Raw genomic sequence first — 12,637 nt, 5'->3', positions numbered from 1 at the left:
AACCACCTCTTTTCATTATGTATATGATCATCCCCTTTCACTACAACTCTTACACAAGGGTTAATCATCCCTTTCATTACGTGTAGGGTCGCTCTCCCTACTAACCCCTAACGAGAACAATAAAGTGTCAAGGGACTGAGTAAAAGCTGATGAGCTACTAAAGTATGATAAATCGAGTAGCCAAGCTCAAGCGAAGGTATGATTAGGTTGAGGCTACGACGATAAGTAAAAATAAAATAATTTTTTCATATAATCACGAGAAGAATTTTTTAAGCTTAAGGCATTACATAAAAAATAAATAAAGACTTTTTTTCAAAAACATTCGTACTAATAATAACAACAAAAACAACAAACAGTAAACCTATATTAAATTAAGAATTTGAGGGAAAAAAAAATCCAACAGTTATCCTCTCTTCTTCCTCTTCGCTCCGCCATCGCTGGCCGCAGCCGTAGAGCTTGAAGTTTCGCGGCTTTACCGCTGCGTTAAGTTTTGTGGCCTCCGCCGCAGTGTATGGTGCATCCACCAATGGTCTGCACTTAGGGAGGACCGCGTAGTACTACCATCCATGGGAGCATGACGATGGCGGTGTGGGTCAAGATGCCATCGGATACCTCCATGTTATTTCTCATCCGATCACAGTAGCTCCCCCTCGCTGCCCTTTTCTCCGGGAGGATGCTATCGTCTGTCGCACGACTGCTGACAGCGCGCCTTCGAGGTGCTTCTCAAGAGTATCGGCAAGTGCTCGAGGTCCGTAACTTGCGTGCATCCATTGTATGAGAAGCGGCGTTTTCAAATGGTGGATTCCGACCAAGAAATTCAAATCGCATTTGATTCTTTGAGGTTGCAGGATCGATCGCGTGTCCTTTGCGAGGCGGATCTATATCAGGATGATCTGTATCAATGCGTTTTCTTTGATGGGCGAAACGCAAGAAATCGTGCATGTCACTCTTGATCGTTCTTTCTTTTCGGGGAAGGTATCTGATTATGGAATACTGTGATTTTCATCTCATGCTGCATTCTTGCGGCAACCTAACCGAGTTCTTGCCTCTGACTCTGCTCCTTCGAGGGCTTCCCTTGTTCAGGGTTTTTCTGTTCATGAAAGGTAGGGTTTGATTTATTCTGGCACGAGTAGTTTCTATTTTAAACGCTCTCCTCAGAAATCTAGTTTGTATGATTTCCTTTCTTCATAGATTGGAGATACTGGACAGGAGAAATGTTCCGAATCAAGAGGGCTTTCTTTAAGATCTTGATACAATCTCACGAACACTCTTCTGCTGTATTCCCTTGAGATCAAGCTACGACAAGGCTGTTGCCGTTCTTATAGATCTTGGAAAGCCATGTTCTTGTGGAACAGATTCAAGAGCCATGGTTTGGAGCAAAAATTGGTAATCTATCATATTCCTGATTTTTCTGATGATTCTTCGTGGATAGTTAATCTAGATTGTCCAATGCCTCATATGGATTTGTTCTTGGACTCAATGCTTTCTCTAATGCAATGGTAAATGACAAATTTAGATAGAGTGCTTTGGTAGAAACAATAGTCTATTTGCTGGATTCAATAATCATCATTTTTTGGCTGTCCAAATGGCCTTTGTGAACATGGTATAGTGGAAATGGAACATTGGTTATGTGCTGACTAGTCAATTATGTTATGGCCATGATCACCAGAAGCTGATTTGGTAAAGAAGATCAGACAACAATACCAATTATATTATGGTCATTTCTTTTTATATTGGTAAGATCCTTCAGACCAATATCGACTGTTGTTGTTCGAGAGAATTCTTATCAGATTGTAATGGTAATTACGGGACTACACTTCCGTTTGAAATTGAATATACTAATATTATGGTAGAGCTAGATACTGTCATGGAACTGACAGTCTCTGGAGTATGTGTTTATTTCTAATATTATGCAATCAATAGAGTCATGCCATGAACCTTGACATTAGGTTGATCTAACCCATAATAGAATTTGATATTTATGTTTATGCAAAAAAATAATCTTATATGATCAAACTCATAAAGAGGTAATCTTCATCTGGCAATGAACATTATGGAATCTGCAAAAAAAAAAAAAAACATATTTTTCATCATGTTAAATTTTAGGATCTGCTCTAGGGCATCCATATTATCAAGAGGTGGTCCTTCAGTGACCCATATATTTAATGACAATGGAATTTGACCATTATATTGGTCGCTTTCAGGAGTCAGATACTGTTGTTTTAACATTTCAACTATGAGAATGACTAAGTTTGCTTTTTGCCATCTGAACTTTGGGATTTAGTACAATAAACAAATCAAGAATTCAAACAAATTATGTATTGGTAGTTGATGGTGAATAACTTCTAGAACATGTTGTATTCTTGTGTTAGACCTCTTCTGTTTACTGGAAGTTGAGGACAAATGGTGCCTGCAGCTCTTCTGCATGAAATACAGCATACTGCTAATTCAGCAACATGGATTATTAAAGCTGCTCAAATTTTTTGGTCAGATTGCAAAATTTCTCTTAGTGTCACAATGAAGAATTCATCGGTAAGTTATCTTTCCCTTTAATGCCTTTGTTTTCATTCAGAACACCTACCAACCATCGAGAAATTAAAGCACACACACACACAGACACACATTCTATATATCTGTATCTATATATATATATGGTTCTTGAATACAAGTTGTTTTACGCTTTTGCCTATTCTCACACACTTGAAGAAGAGGTTAAGTTCCTGTGAGTTGTTTTTGACATTGCAACATTGTCTAAGTTACTGATATTTTAGAGAATTTAGATAATATTAGATTGTATCTGTCCTTGTAATCCATCTCTGATTAGGATGTCATTAGTTTTGAGTAATATTTTTCTGGTGACAATTTCAAAAAGTTCTTCTATCTTAATGAGGTAAAGCTCTGATGGAACTAACCTTTCGGTCAATTCAGACTTTGATCTTAGTACCTTGATAAATGTTCGCTCTTCCTAATACCAAATGTTAGTATAAAATGTAATAGTGATTTGCATATGAATTCAATCCTTGTCGACGAATGAGATGCTTCATGTTATGTGTGAAGTTAGAAGGATAATGCAGCAACATTTGAGGGCTGTTTTGAGTACGATATATGATAATATTAGTACCAGTTTGGTTTGAGGGTTGAGTAGTCTTTTTGTCCTTATCTGAGCTTTAAATTGAATCATTTTTGGTCTGAAAGATGTTCTTAGGCTTATTATGGGTCAGTTTTTCTTCAGCTATTATCTGGTGCCATTCACACCACAGTACTGCTACAGAAAGTAAATAGTAAACTCACTTCTTTCTGTTTTTAGAAGTTGTAGAGGTATCGTCCATTGTTAGAGATGTCTGTGAATTTTGTTAAACTAAGATTTTAAGCCTGGCTGAGTCATTCTGTCTCCAGTATGGTGCCACCTCCTCTGCTCCCCCCTCTCTCTTATTGCCTTTTCTTCTAACTCATATCCTCTACTCTTCAATATCTGATTCCTAATTTATATAGTGAAACCAGATGTATTTCATTAAGGACTAAACTTGCTAATTTTTCCTAGAGATCATTAGCTTGATATCGATCTATTAGCTTCATGTTATTCTTCTGATATGGTGTTATATTCTTGAATGGCAAATACGTGAACAAGGTCTCTAGTAAGTCGAGTATCTATTCTTGAGGAAGGTGAACCTCCTTTGTGTTACAGCGTCATGCCAGAAAGCATTTTCTTAAACCTCAATTTGGTTATAAATGCATTACAATGTTTTAGAGATGCATTAACATTGTACATGAGTTTTAGATGAAATACGTCTGAGTCTGTATGACTGCTATCTTTGAGGCTTTCATTGTTATTAAACTTAAATTTTCATAAATTTTATGTCATAAATTTATGAGTTACACAAACATTGAAAGTTTCCTATCATGAGGCTGGAAAGCATAGGATCTCCTTGGTATCAGTCCCTAGTATTTACATCGCACTAACATTGCTCTTTGCTCTTCTTACGTGATAGAATGAAAGAAGAAAGAGAGTACTGCCATCACTCCACACCAACAAGACCATGACGGGGAGAACTGGAAGTTGGACCTGACATTTCAATGACTACAGGTGAAGAGTGGTGTCGACATCTGGTTCGCTGCTGGAAACCGGGAAGCGTGCGGCAGTCTGATCGAGCCACGAGCTCACTGACGGTGAGGTGGACTGCGAACCCGAGCGATCGCTGTGGTCATCGAACCAACCGGGCGGAGGACCACGGAGAGGCCTGGACGGACGAATTAGATCGGGATGGACGAACCACACGGGTCGGCGACACTGCTGCTGTTCCCTCTCTTCCCTCATCTCTTTCACTCTCTGTAGCTGTCTGAATCGCTCTTGCAGCAGCGCGATGGACGACTGCGTCACGGTTGGTTGGTTGCTGTGCGTCCTCCCCATGAATCAGCTTGGAACAGGTCGAGTGAAGAGAGAGTCATTTATAGGAGATGGGTGCTGTCATTTTTTTTTTTGCTTATATCTGATATGACGTCGTGCAGTCCTCAATGATGTGCAGGGGGAGAGGAGAATCCATGGGAGGGATGCAAAGTCCAAGAGGGAAGAAGTTGGGGGGTGGTGGACGGGGGCAGGGCCAAAGCCACTTTTGCAAGGGAGATTAAAGTATGAGAGCAGCTCCAAAGACATGCATGGAGGTTAGCATTTGGAGGAGAATCAAAGGTTATGTGATGGATTGTCCTCTTATCCTCCTTTTTGCTGAGCTTCCACTTCTCACCGGATCAGATCAATGTGGCTACTGTTCTGCCTCAGGTTCTTTGTTCTATATGCTTAGCTCTGGGAATCTGAACCCCGTAGCGGACCCGATGAAGAAGAAAAGGTTCAGCCGACGCCACGAACGATCCAGATCGCCGTAAAGCTCCAGGTACGACGCCCTCCTTCCCCTGGCATGAGTCGATCACATTACTGCACTGTGCACCGGTGGCAGTACTTTTGGCGGTCTAATCGCCGCTGGGGACAAAACCGGAGTTTAGAAGGGGATAATTATTGGGCTCGGTGAGCAGCTCTGCCTGAACTCCTTTTGTCCGGGAGTTATTGGAAGGTATGACGTGATGGTGGCCATTGACGCTTGATGTTGCTCCATCTTTGTCATGCCTGTCCTTCCTAGGCATCCCCATCCCCACTCTACTCACTTTGGTGTTCCCTAGGCTGGCTTCGGATGGTCCCCGGAGCTGCATCATAGCAACCAGGATCACCACCTATTTCTGGCTCGGGCCAGCTTAAAAGAGGACTCTCATGATGCATTGAACTTAACTAGTGATGAGTAGCGTTCAGTGTTGACATAGTACACAAAACGAACGAGAGTTAACGGGCTAATTATATATTATCATCTTATAATTATGAAAGTAAAATATCTAAATTTATTTATTCTAATATTATCGGTTTTATTAATAGGCAAAACTACTCTACTCCCATGGAATTACAAGGCATAGTACAATCAATCTGCAAATTGGGAATCACAACACAGTGCACCAATCATCCAGATTCAGCAGCAAGAAACAAGCAACCAAATCAACATCAAATTCACATCGCAATAGGAGGAGATGCAGGATCTATCGGAAGGTACCTCGACGGTCCAAACGAAGAAATCCAAGGGCTCCGTGGACCGGCCCTTGCTCATCTCCCCCTTCCGTGCAAAGAAACCCTACATGTCGCATCACGGTGACTCCCGCTCAAATTCAATTCGCAAAATCAAGAACACCACCAAGATTTCTATGAAGATTACCGTCTCGACGGACCGTAATCTTATTATATTTTATCATCCTATCATAATTATATTTTTAGATATTTAACGTTTAAATTAGATTGAGAAAATCTTTAATTGTTAATACGGTTCAGTTAGGGAATCAAACACACTTAAATTCAAATTCGAATGAAATTAATAAATATTTTTACTTAGAGGTATTCTTTTAATTCGAATGAAAAATGCCTTCATATTATAACTTAAATGACCTGATAGATGAGATATTATTAAAAAAAATCTTTAATTTTAATAATTAATTATCATAAAATTTTTTAAAAATAAAATAAATATTAATAATTTTAGAATCATGTCCTAATGATTATTTTTTATTTTTTTATTTTTTATTTTAAAATATGATAAATTATTTTAGTAAAAGACCAAAGTTATTTTCGTTTAAATTTAAAAAAATAACCCCAATAAAATGCCCACTAAAAATACGTGGTTTCGTTTCGAGCGCTTCTTCGAGAGTCGAAGGCGACACCACAGGAGGGCGTCGTCAGGGCAGTATGTATACTAACAGCCAGCGAATATTCTGTTCCCATGTGGATAAGAACTCTCCAGAAATGGCGATGCTATGCTTCCCACCCAAATCCTCGCCTCTCTTCTTCTCCGCCTCCTCCTCTCCTCTCCTCCCTTCTCCCTCCGCTGGCTTCCGCCGCTCCGGCGTCGGTTTCGCCGTCTTCTCCTCCCACTCCAACCCCCGCATCCTCAAATCCACCCGCCGGTCACGGACGGGCCGCCTGATCTCCCCATACGATGACGAAGACGATGATAAAGATGACGATGAGGAGGAGGACGAAGACGAGAGCGAGGAACGGGAAGTGAGCTCCTCCCCTTCTTTACATTTACATGTTTGATTGTCCTCTAAGATCGTTTTGGGTGGTCATGCGATCGATCAAATTGCACAGTAGTTCGTGATGATCTGGTGCTATGACATGAGCCATTCTCTTAGCTATGAAATTTGGCTTTGCTCAATCTCACTTTCTAATAGAATCTGTTTGATGCTTAAAATTTTCTAGGGTTTTTGTTTCCTAGTAATCAGGAAAAGGATTCACATGCATCATGGCTATGCTGTTAGTGAGATAGAAGGGGGCCATTCTGGAGGTTTGTTGCTTCCGTTCTTTGTCGTTCGGGAGGGATTCCCGCGATATATGATTATTGTTTTAGGAAGATCTTTGCAGATAAATGTTGGATGAGGTGGTGTTTCGCCTTTGCCATAAGCCAATAATTTGTGTCAGAAGAATGGAGAAGAGAACAATGCGACAATGCTGAAGAATTCTGGAGAACTTTAAAATATTTTAGGGCTTCCTAAACAAGCTTCAGAAATGTTAATGTGCAGCTCATTACTGTCATGATTCCTTGTGTGTTTTGGGAAAAAAGGCCGCCCATATCCATCTTTGGCAGTTGATATACTCAGAAAAGACTAGTTCTAGAACTATTTCTTTGGTGTCATCCCTGATCTCTAGTGAGCATGGTCCAGCAGCCTCAACACCGATGACATAGTAAATGTCTTTCATGGTGGTTTGCCTTGGAAAGCTTGTGAATATCTTGATTCAATCGATTTTGTATTCCAGATCAACACTAATAGTTTCTTTACCTCTTCTTGTAAAATGGTACATGCCAGTGCCATGGTTCCTTGATGGTAAACTCATTATCCTAGGAAATCCTGAAAACTTAGTCACTGTACAATCTGATAAATTTTAGTTCCCTTTTCTAGACAAGGATAATCTTTATATGTTCCTTTCAAACCAGTCACTTCTCACAGACCCCTTATTGCATATTTGCGCCATCTTATTTTTATTTTCCCTCTTATATTCCACATTTACTATTATGTTAAATATTTGTTTTGTGTAATTTGTACAAAATCTATGACATTTTGGATCTAACTCGATACAATTATGTCATTCTTATTATGACAAGCAATCTCAGTGGTAGGAAAAAGAGTTATGTATTTAACCTTAAATAGTTAGGACCAAGGTTCGTAATTTCGGTCTGTACCGACGTACCGAGTCTTGCTCGACACAGTACGTACCAAGGCATACCCATGGTATGCTTAAAATGAGCTGAAAATCCTCCAAAAATACTTAAAAAATAGAAAAAAAAAGTTAGGATAAGGTTTTTAAGTTATAAATAAATATACATTAGTATAGTTTTAGCAAAAATAATGTAAATTAGGTAAAAATAGTGCCACATATTTTTTTGGGGCTTTGAGGAGTAGCCATGTGCAAGGTTTACAATTTCGGTCCGTTTCGGATCATCCTTCCATAATATTGAATTATCTATAAATCGTTGTTTTGTTGAATTTAGGAGAGTGAAAATGTGAGAATAAGAGCGAGATTGTGAGTGAAAAAGAGTTTGAGAGAGTTTAAGAGATTGTGAGAGTGAAATGAATTGAAAGAGTGGGGAGACAAGGGTTTAAAAACTCTTTAGGTTGCCTCCAATGGTCAAATTGATCATTTGAAACTCGATACAAGTCGGTAAGACGGTAATGGTCGGATTTTGATTGTTACCACCCGATACAGCCCCATATCACCTGATATGGGGTCAAAACTTTGTTACCTCCTAGTAGCTGACCGCCTACGTGCCGAGAAGCTCTCGGACGGGTATGTACTGCCTGTATCGGGTGGTACACATCGAAATTGAGAACCCCGGTTGGGATATGTATTTAAACTATGGTCATCATCTATGATTGTCTGCATTATTATCTCTTTGACATTGTTGGGAGTACTAAGATGTCAACTTTCTTCCTGCATGCACTTGGAAAAACCAATATCCACAGAAACACTTTAGCCGGTGCAAAGAGGTGGTTGTACGCCTACGTGCCCTATGCCCTTATCACTGACAAGATATCTTTGTGATGGTATTCAGTTGGATAGGATACTACTATGTCTCCTATTCTAGAATTGGCGTTGGAAACTTTATTTTAATGCTTGTAGCAGGATCAGACTTTCAGATCAGCTCATAGTCATTGTCAGGCAGTCATTGGTTTTACATTACCATAATCACTTCCATATACTTTTTTTTGTCTCAAGGATTGTCTATTTACATAGATGATATATGATTCTTTCTCTTATTTATACTGTTCAATTTTTCAGGATGATCTTTCAGATGTTGAAGATCAATTCTCTGATAGAAAATTGTCAAAGATTTACTCAACTGAACCAAATAGAAAGCCAGGTACTGCCAAAAGTGTATAGCAGGTTTGACCAGAAGATCTTGCAGCTACTACTTATATTGATTCTGCAGGACAACATCAGGTACTGAGAAAAGGAAGGCAAAACAGATTGTTAGAAAGTGCACAAAGCTTCAGGCTTTCAAATGGTTCGCTGAAGGTTGATGGGGAAATCATCTCAAAGAAAATAGATCATCAATACAACTTAGGTAGATCTTACGAAATGGAGCATGTTGATTTGGAGAATGCAAAGGTTTAGTTACTTTTCTGGTTAATTCTCTAATTAATCTGTGATTATTTTAACATGCCCTTAGTTAATGGTGACAAAAGAGTCTAATAAGTACCCATCCTTGCAGCAGAAGAATAGTAACTTTGCAAAGAGCAAATTTCAGAAACTAGCAGAAGAAATAGATTTTGATGAGAAGTGGTTCCCCCTAATTGAGTACTTGAGCACTTTTGGTTTGAAAGATTCTCATTTAATTTCCATCTATGAGAGACATATGCCTTGTCTTCAGATAAATTTGTCTTCTGCTCAAGAAAGGTTGGAGTTCTTGTTGAGTGTTGGTGTCAAACACAAAGATATCAAAAGGATACTTATGAGGCAGCCTCAAATTCTGGAGTACACTGTTGAGAACAATCTCAAGTCCCATGTTGCTTTTTTGGTTAGTATAGGAGTTCCTCACTCTCGTATAGGGCAGATTATAACTGCAGCCCCATCTTTGTTCTCTTATAGTATCGAGCACTCATTGAAGCCAACAGTCAGGTATTTGGTTGAAGAGGTTGGTATCAAGACAAGTGATATCAGCAAAGTTGTGCAGTTGAGCCCCCAGGTTCTTGTCCAGCGGATTGACAATTCATGGACTTCACGCTTCTCTTTTCTGTCGAAAGAATTAGGGGCTCCTAAGGATAGCATAGTCAAGATGGTCACCAAGCATCCACAACTCCTCCATTACAGTATTGAGGATGGAATATTGCCTAGAATAAACTTTCTCAGGAGCATCGGCATGTGTAATTCTGATATTCTGAAAGTGTTAACAAGCCTTGCTCAGGTTAATATTAACAGTAATTTTCATCTATTTCTGTTGAGAATCTATTAATGGAGATTGATTATCCAGCTTCTTCTTTTCAGGTATTATCTTTGTCATTGGAGAGGAACCTGAAGCCTAAATATCTGTATCTAGTTAATGAACTACGGAATGAAGTGAAGTCCTTGACAAAATATCCTATGTACTTGAGCTTGTCCCTTGAGCAGAGAATTCGTCCCCGTCATCGATTTTTAGTTTCTTTGAAGAAAGCTCCAAAAGGCCCATTTCCTTTGAGTTCATTGGTTCCTTCTGATGAATGCTTTTGTCAACAGTGGGCGGGAACTAGTTTAGAGAAGTATTTGGCATTTAGACAGAGTTTACAACTGACTGACTTTGCTAAGAAGTATCAAAGAAAAGTATAATTCACTTTTTACTCGAGTCAATACAAAAGCTACTAGGTCAAGTTTTGAAAGACACGTATAAATGCATGATCAGCTTTCTAAGTATAAGGTCATTGGAGCTATTCAGGATGAACTGTCTTATTGTAAGTTGATCTGGACCTTTGTCTCCTTTGTCTTTTTGTCTATATATCCTGTGTTGCAGGTCTGAAAATGCAGTCTCTTTGCAGAAGCTGATTCTGATAATGTACCGGGCATATGGCTACCATTGGCTTGAGCTCCATGCAGTAGGAGTTATTTCATTGACGTTATATGTTTATGTATAGATATCTTGAAGGTGAATTAGTTATTTCAATGAGAGAAAAATGATGAGGTCAGCTATTCCTTTTATCATTCTTAGATCATCAAAAACAATTTTATTTGCAGATTGGAATCCTAGTCTAGCAGCTTGAAATATAGGCATGTATGAATATACTCTATATGGCTTTAACAATTTCCTATCTCTTTTCAGGCTTACACATCCACAGTTTGCTTGCATCTTCTTTAGAGCTGAGTGCACTTTGGTTCTTGTTGCTGCAAGTTTGTTGTGGGAAGGTGTAAGCCGGCATCCCAGTTGTTTGGAGACATTTCTTCAGTGCTTTTGTTCAGTATATATTATGATATTGTGCTTCCATGGCCAACCATACTCATCTAAAATTCTCACAGAAATCGGATAAACTGTTACTGTAAAATTTTGTTTTATGGTATGACAACAAGATTGTGGTCAAGTGTATCAATAAAATTTATTATACTAACTTCTGGTTTGCCATCTTACTCCTTTCTATTTACCATTTCAATTATACTACTATATTGAATTCAAGGATTTTCTTACTAAAACCTTGAAAGTAGGCCATTCTTGTCCAATCTTTTTGTTGATCAACCTGCGGTCGGTAGGCACCATGGTTGTCGGTTTTTGTGCCAGAGGTTTTCGGTACTTATCTGGAAATGAGCATGGGGTTGCAACTGGAGCTTTCAACCAGTTTAGTTAATTTAAAGATGGGTATATTTGATGATCCTCTGAACAATAGTTTCAAGGGCAGATGATAAACTAATCTGAACAGATTATTGTAGCTGCCAAGTTGAGTTCTGAACTGATGGGATTAATCTTCTTAAAGAGGTTTGCACTTGTTTGATCTCAAAGATGAATGATGATTAGTACAAATGATAAACTAATCTGAACAGGTTATTGTAGCTGCCAAGTTGAGTTCTGAACTGATGGGATTAATCTTCCTAAAGAGGTTTGCACTTGTTTTTTAATCTCAAAGATGAATGATGATTAGTACAGATGATAAACTAATCTGCACAGGTTATCGAAGCTGCCAAGTTGAGTTCTGAACTGATGGGATTAATCTTCGTAAAGAGGTTTGCACTTGTTTAATCTCAAAGATGAATGATGATTAGTACATTTGTAAGATTGCAGCACTTGAAGCTTTCTCTTGTATTATCTCCATCACCGGTATGCTATAAAGAGTAGACACGCCTCCATGTTTTACATGGTTTTTACTGTCCCAAGTTATACTGACATGAGATCACTGACGAATTGAAATTAAGATCCTGCAAGAGTTGTCAGGTCATAATTTTCTTCTCATAGGACAAAGATGGAAGGCTACCACAGCTTAAACCAGCCTTGGTGAGATTTCTCATGTTGAACAAGATCAGGTCAGGTGAGTCCCATGAGAATTAGGTCAGTACATGTCTAATATAAGTAGTAGTGGATGCTTTTTCTTGGGACCGTTTTAGTGAGAAGTCTATCATATCATCTTCTCGTAAAGGTTATGGATGAGGCTAGATATGCTCTAGCTTATGTTCATCCGCAAAAGGAGGATTTGATTGGGTTCCTCGATTCATGAGAATGATAAGGATAGATGCATGCTAACAATGTGTTACATGCACAAACAAAAAATGCTGCTATCTATTCAGATGTTAGGAGAGATCAGGAATACAGTGGATATAACTGTCGTATTTAGATGGGGCCAAAATTAAAGGCAAATTATATTTTTACTAACTACTTTGTTGTTGCAAATTCAATGGATATCACAATTCCAAAGGACAAAGAAAAATAGAGATCTCAATAATGGCAGCAGCAGCTACTGTTCTTTGCAATATCATGTGCAATATTATAGATAGATATCCTAAAAGTTATTCACATTCAGAGGACTTCAGCTTCATTTGTTTATCACAAACCACTAGAAATGTCACATCTTATGATCCCCTTCTTTCATCAGGACAAACAAGCCA

At 38.8% G+C, this 12,637-nt stretch overlaps 2 protein-coding genes across 4 annotated transcripts; both read left to right on the top strand.

Moving 5' to 3' along the window:
* The first annotated feature begins 395 nt into the window (after positions 1 to 395).
* On the top strand, positions 396 to 6,071 carry LOC135608466 (uncharacterized). Of its 2 annotated transcripts, XM_065101384.1 has the most exons (9): positions 396 to 748; positions 849 to 1,103; positions 1,192 to 1,386; positions 2,373 to 2,532; positions 3,990 to 4,278; positions 4,355 to 4,425; positions 4,507 to 4,659; positions 4,775 to 4,886; positions 5,417 to 6,071. In XM_065101384.1, exons 5-8 carry the CDS (start codon positions 4,262 to 4,264, stop codon positions 4,876 to 4,878), a joined length of 345 nt encoding a protein of 114 aa, XP_064957456.1. In that variant the 5' UTR covers positions 396 to 748; positions 849 to 1,103; positions 1,192 to 1,386; positions 2,373 to 2,532; positions 3,990 to 4,261; the 3' UTR covers positions 4,879 to 4,886; positions 5,417 to 6,071. The 2 variants fall into 2 exon arrangements, 1 of the variants encoding a protein (XP_064957456.1); XR_010485526.1 differs by lacking the exons at positions 4,507 to 4,659; positions 4,775 to 4,886; positions 5,417 to 6,071 and having other exon boundaries at positions 4,358 to 4,479.
* A 126-nt stretch (positions 6,072 to 6,197) lies between these two features.
* On the top strand, positions 6,198 to 11,173 carry LOC135608464 (transcription termination factor MTERF9, chloroplastic-like). 2 transcript variants are annotated; one of them, XM_065101382.1, is made up of 7 exons: positions 6,198 to 6,586; positions 8,861 to 8,942; positions 9,012 to 9,190; positions 9,297 to 9,986; positions 10,067 to 10,506; positions 10,591 to 10,733; positions 10,872 to 11,173. In XM_065101382.1, the coding sequence occupies exons 1-5, from the start codon at positions 6,272 to 6,274 to the stop codon at positions 10,382 to 10,384; spliced, it is 1,584 nt and encodes a 527-aa protein (XP_064957454.1). In that variant the 5' UTR covers positions 6,198 to 6,271; the 3' UTR covers positions 10,385 to 10,506; positions 10,591 to 10,733; positions 10,872 to 11,173. The 2 variants fall into 2 exon arrangements, with proteins under 2 accessions (XP_064957454.1, XP_064957453.1); XM_065101381.1 differs by having other exon boundaries at positions 6,200 to 6,586; positions 9,294 to 9,986.
* Positions 11,174 to 12,637: the final 1,464 nt, after the last annotated feature.

This window comes from Musa acuminata, chromosome BXJ2-3 (assembly GCF_036884655.1).
Source record: "Musa acuminata AAA Group cultivar baxijiao chromosome BXJ2-3, Cavendish_Baxijiao_AAA, whole genome shotgun sequence".
Lineage (NCBI taxonomy): Eukaryota > Viridiplantae > Streptophyta > Magnoliopsida > Zingiberales > Musaceae > Musa > Musa acuminata.
The sequence above is the reverse complement of the archived record's forward strand: the minus strand, read 5'-3'. Positions and strand labels throughout refer to the sequence as shown.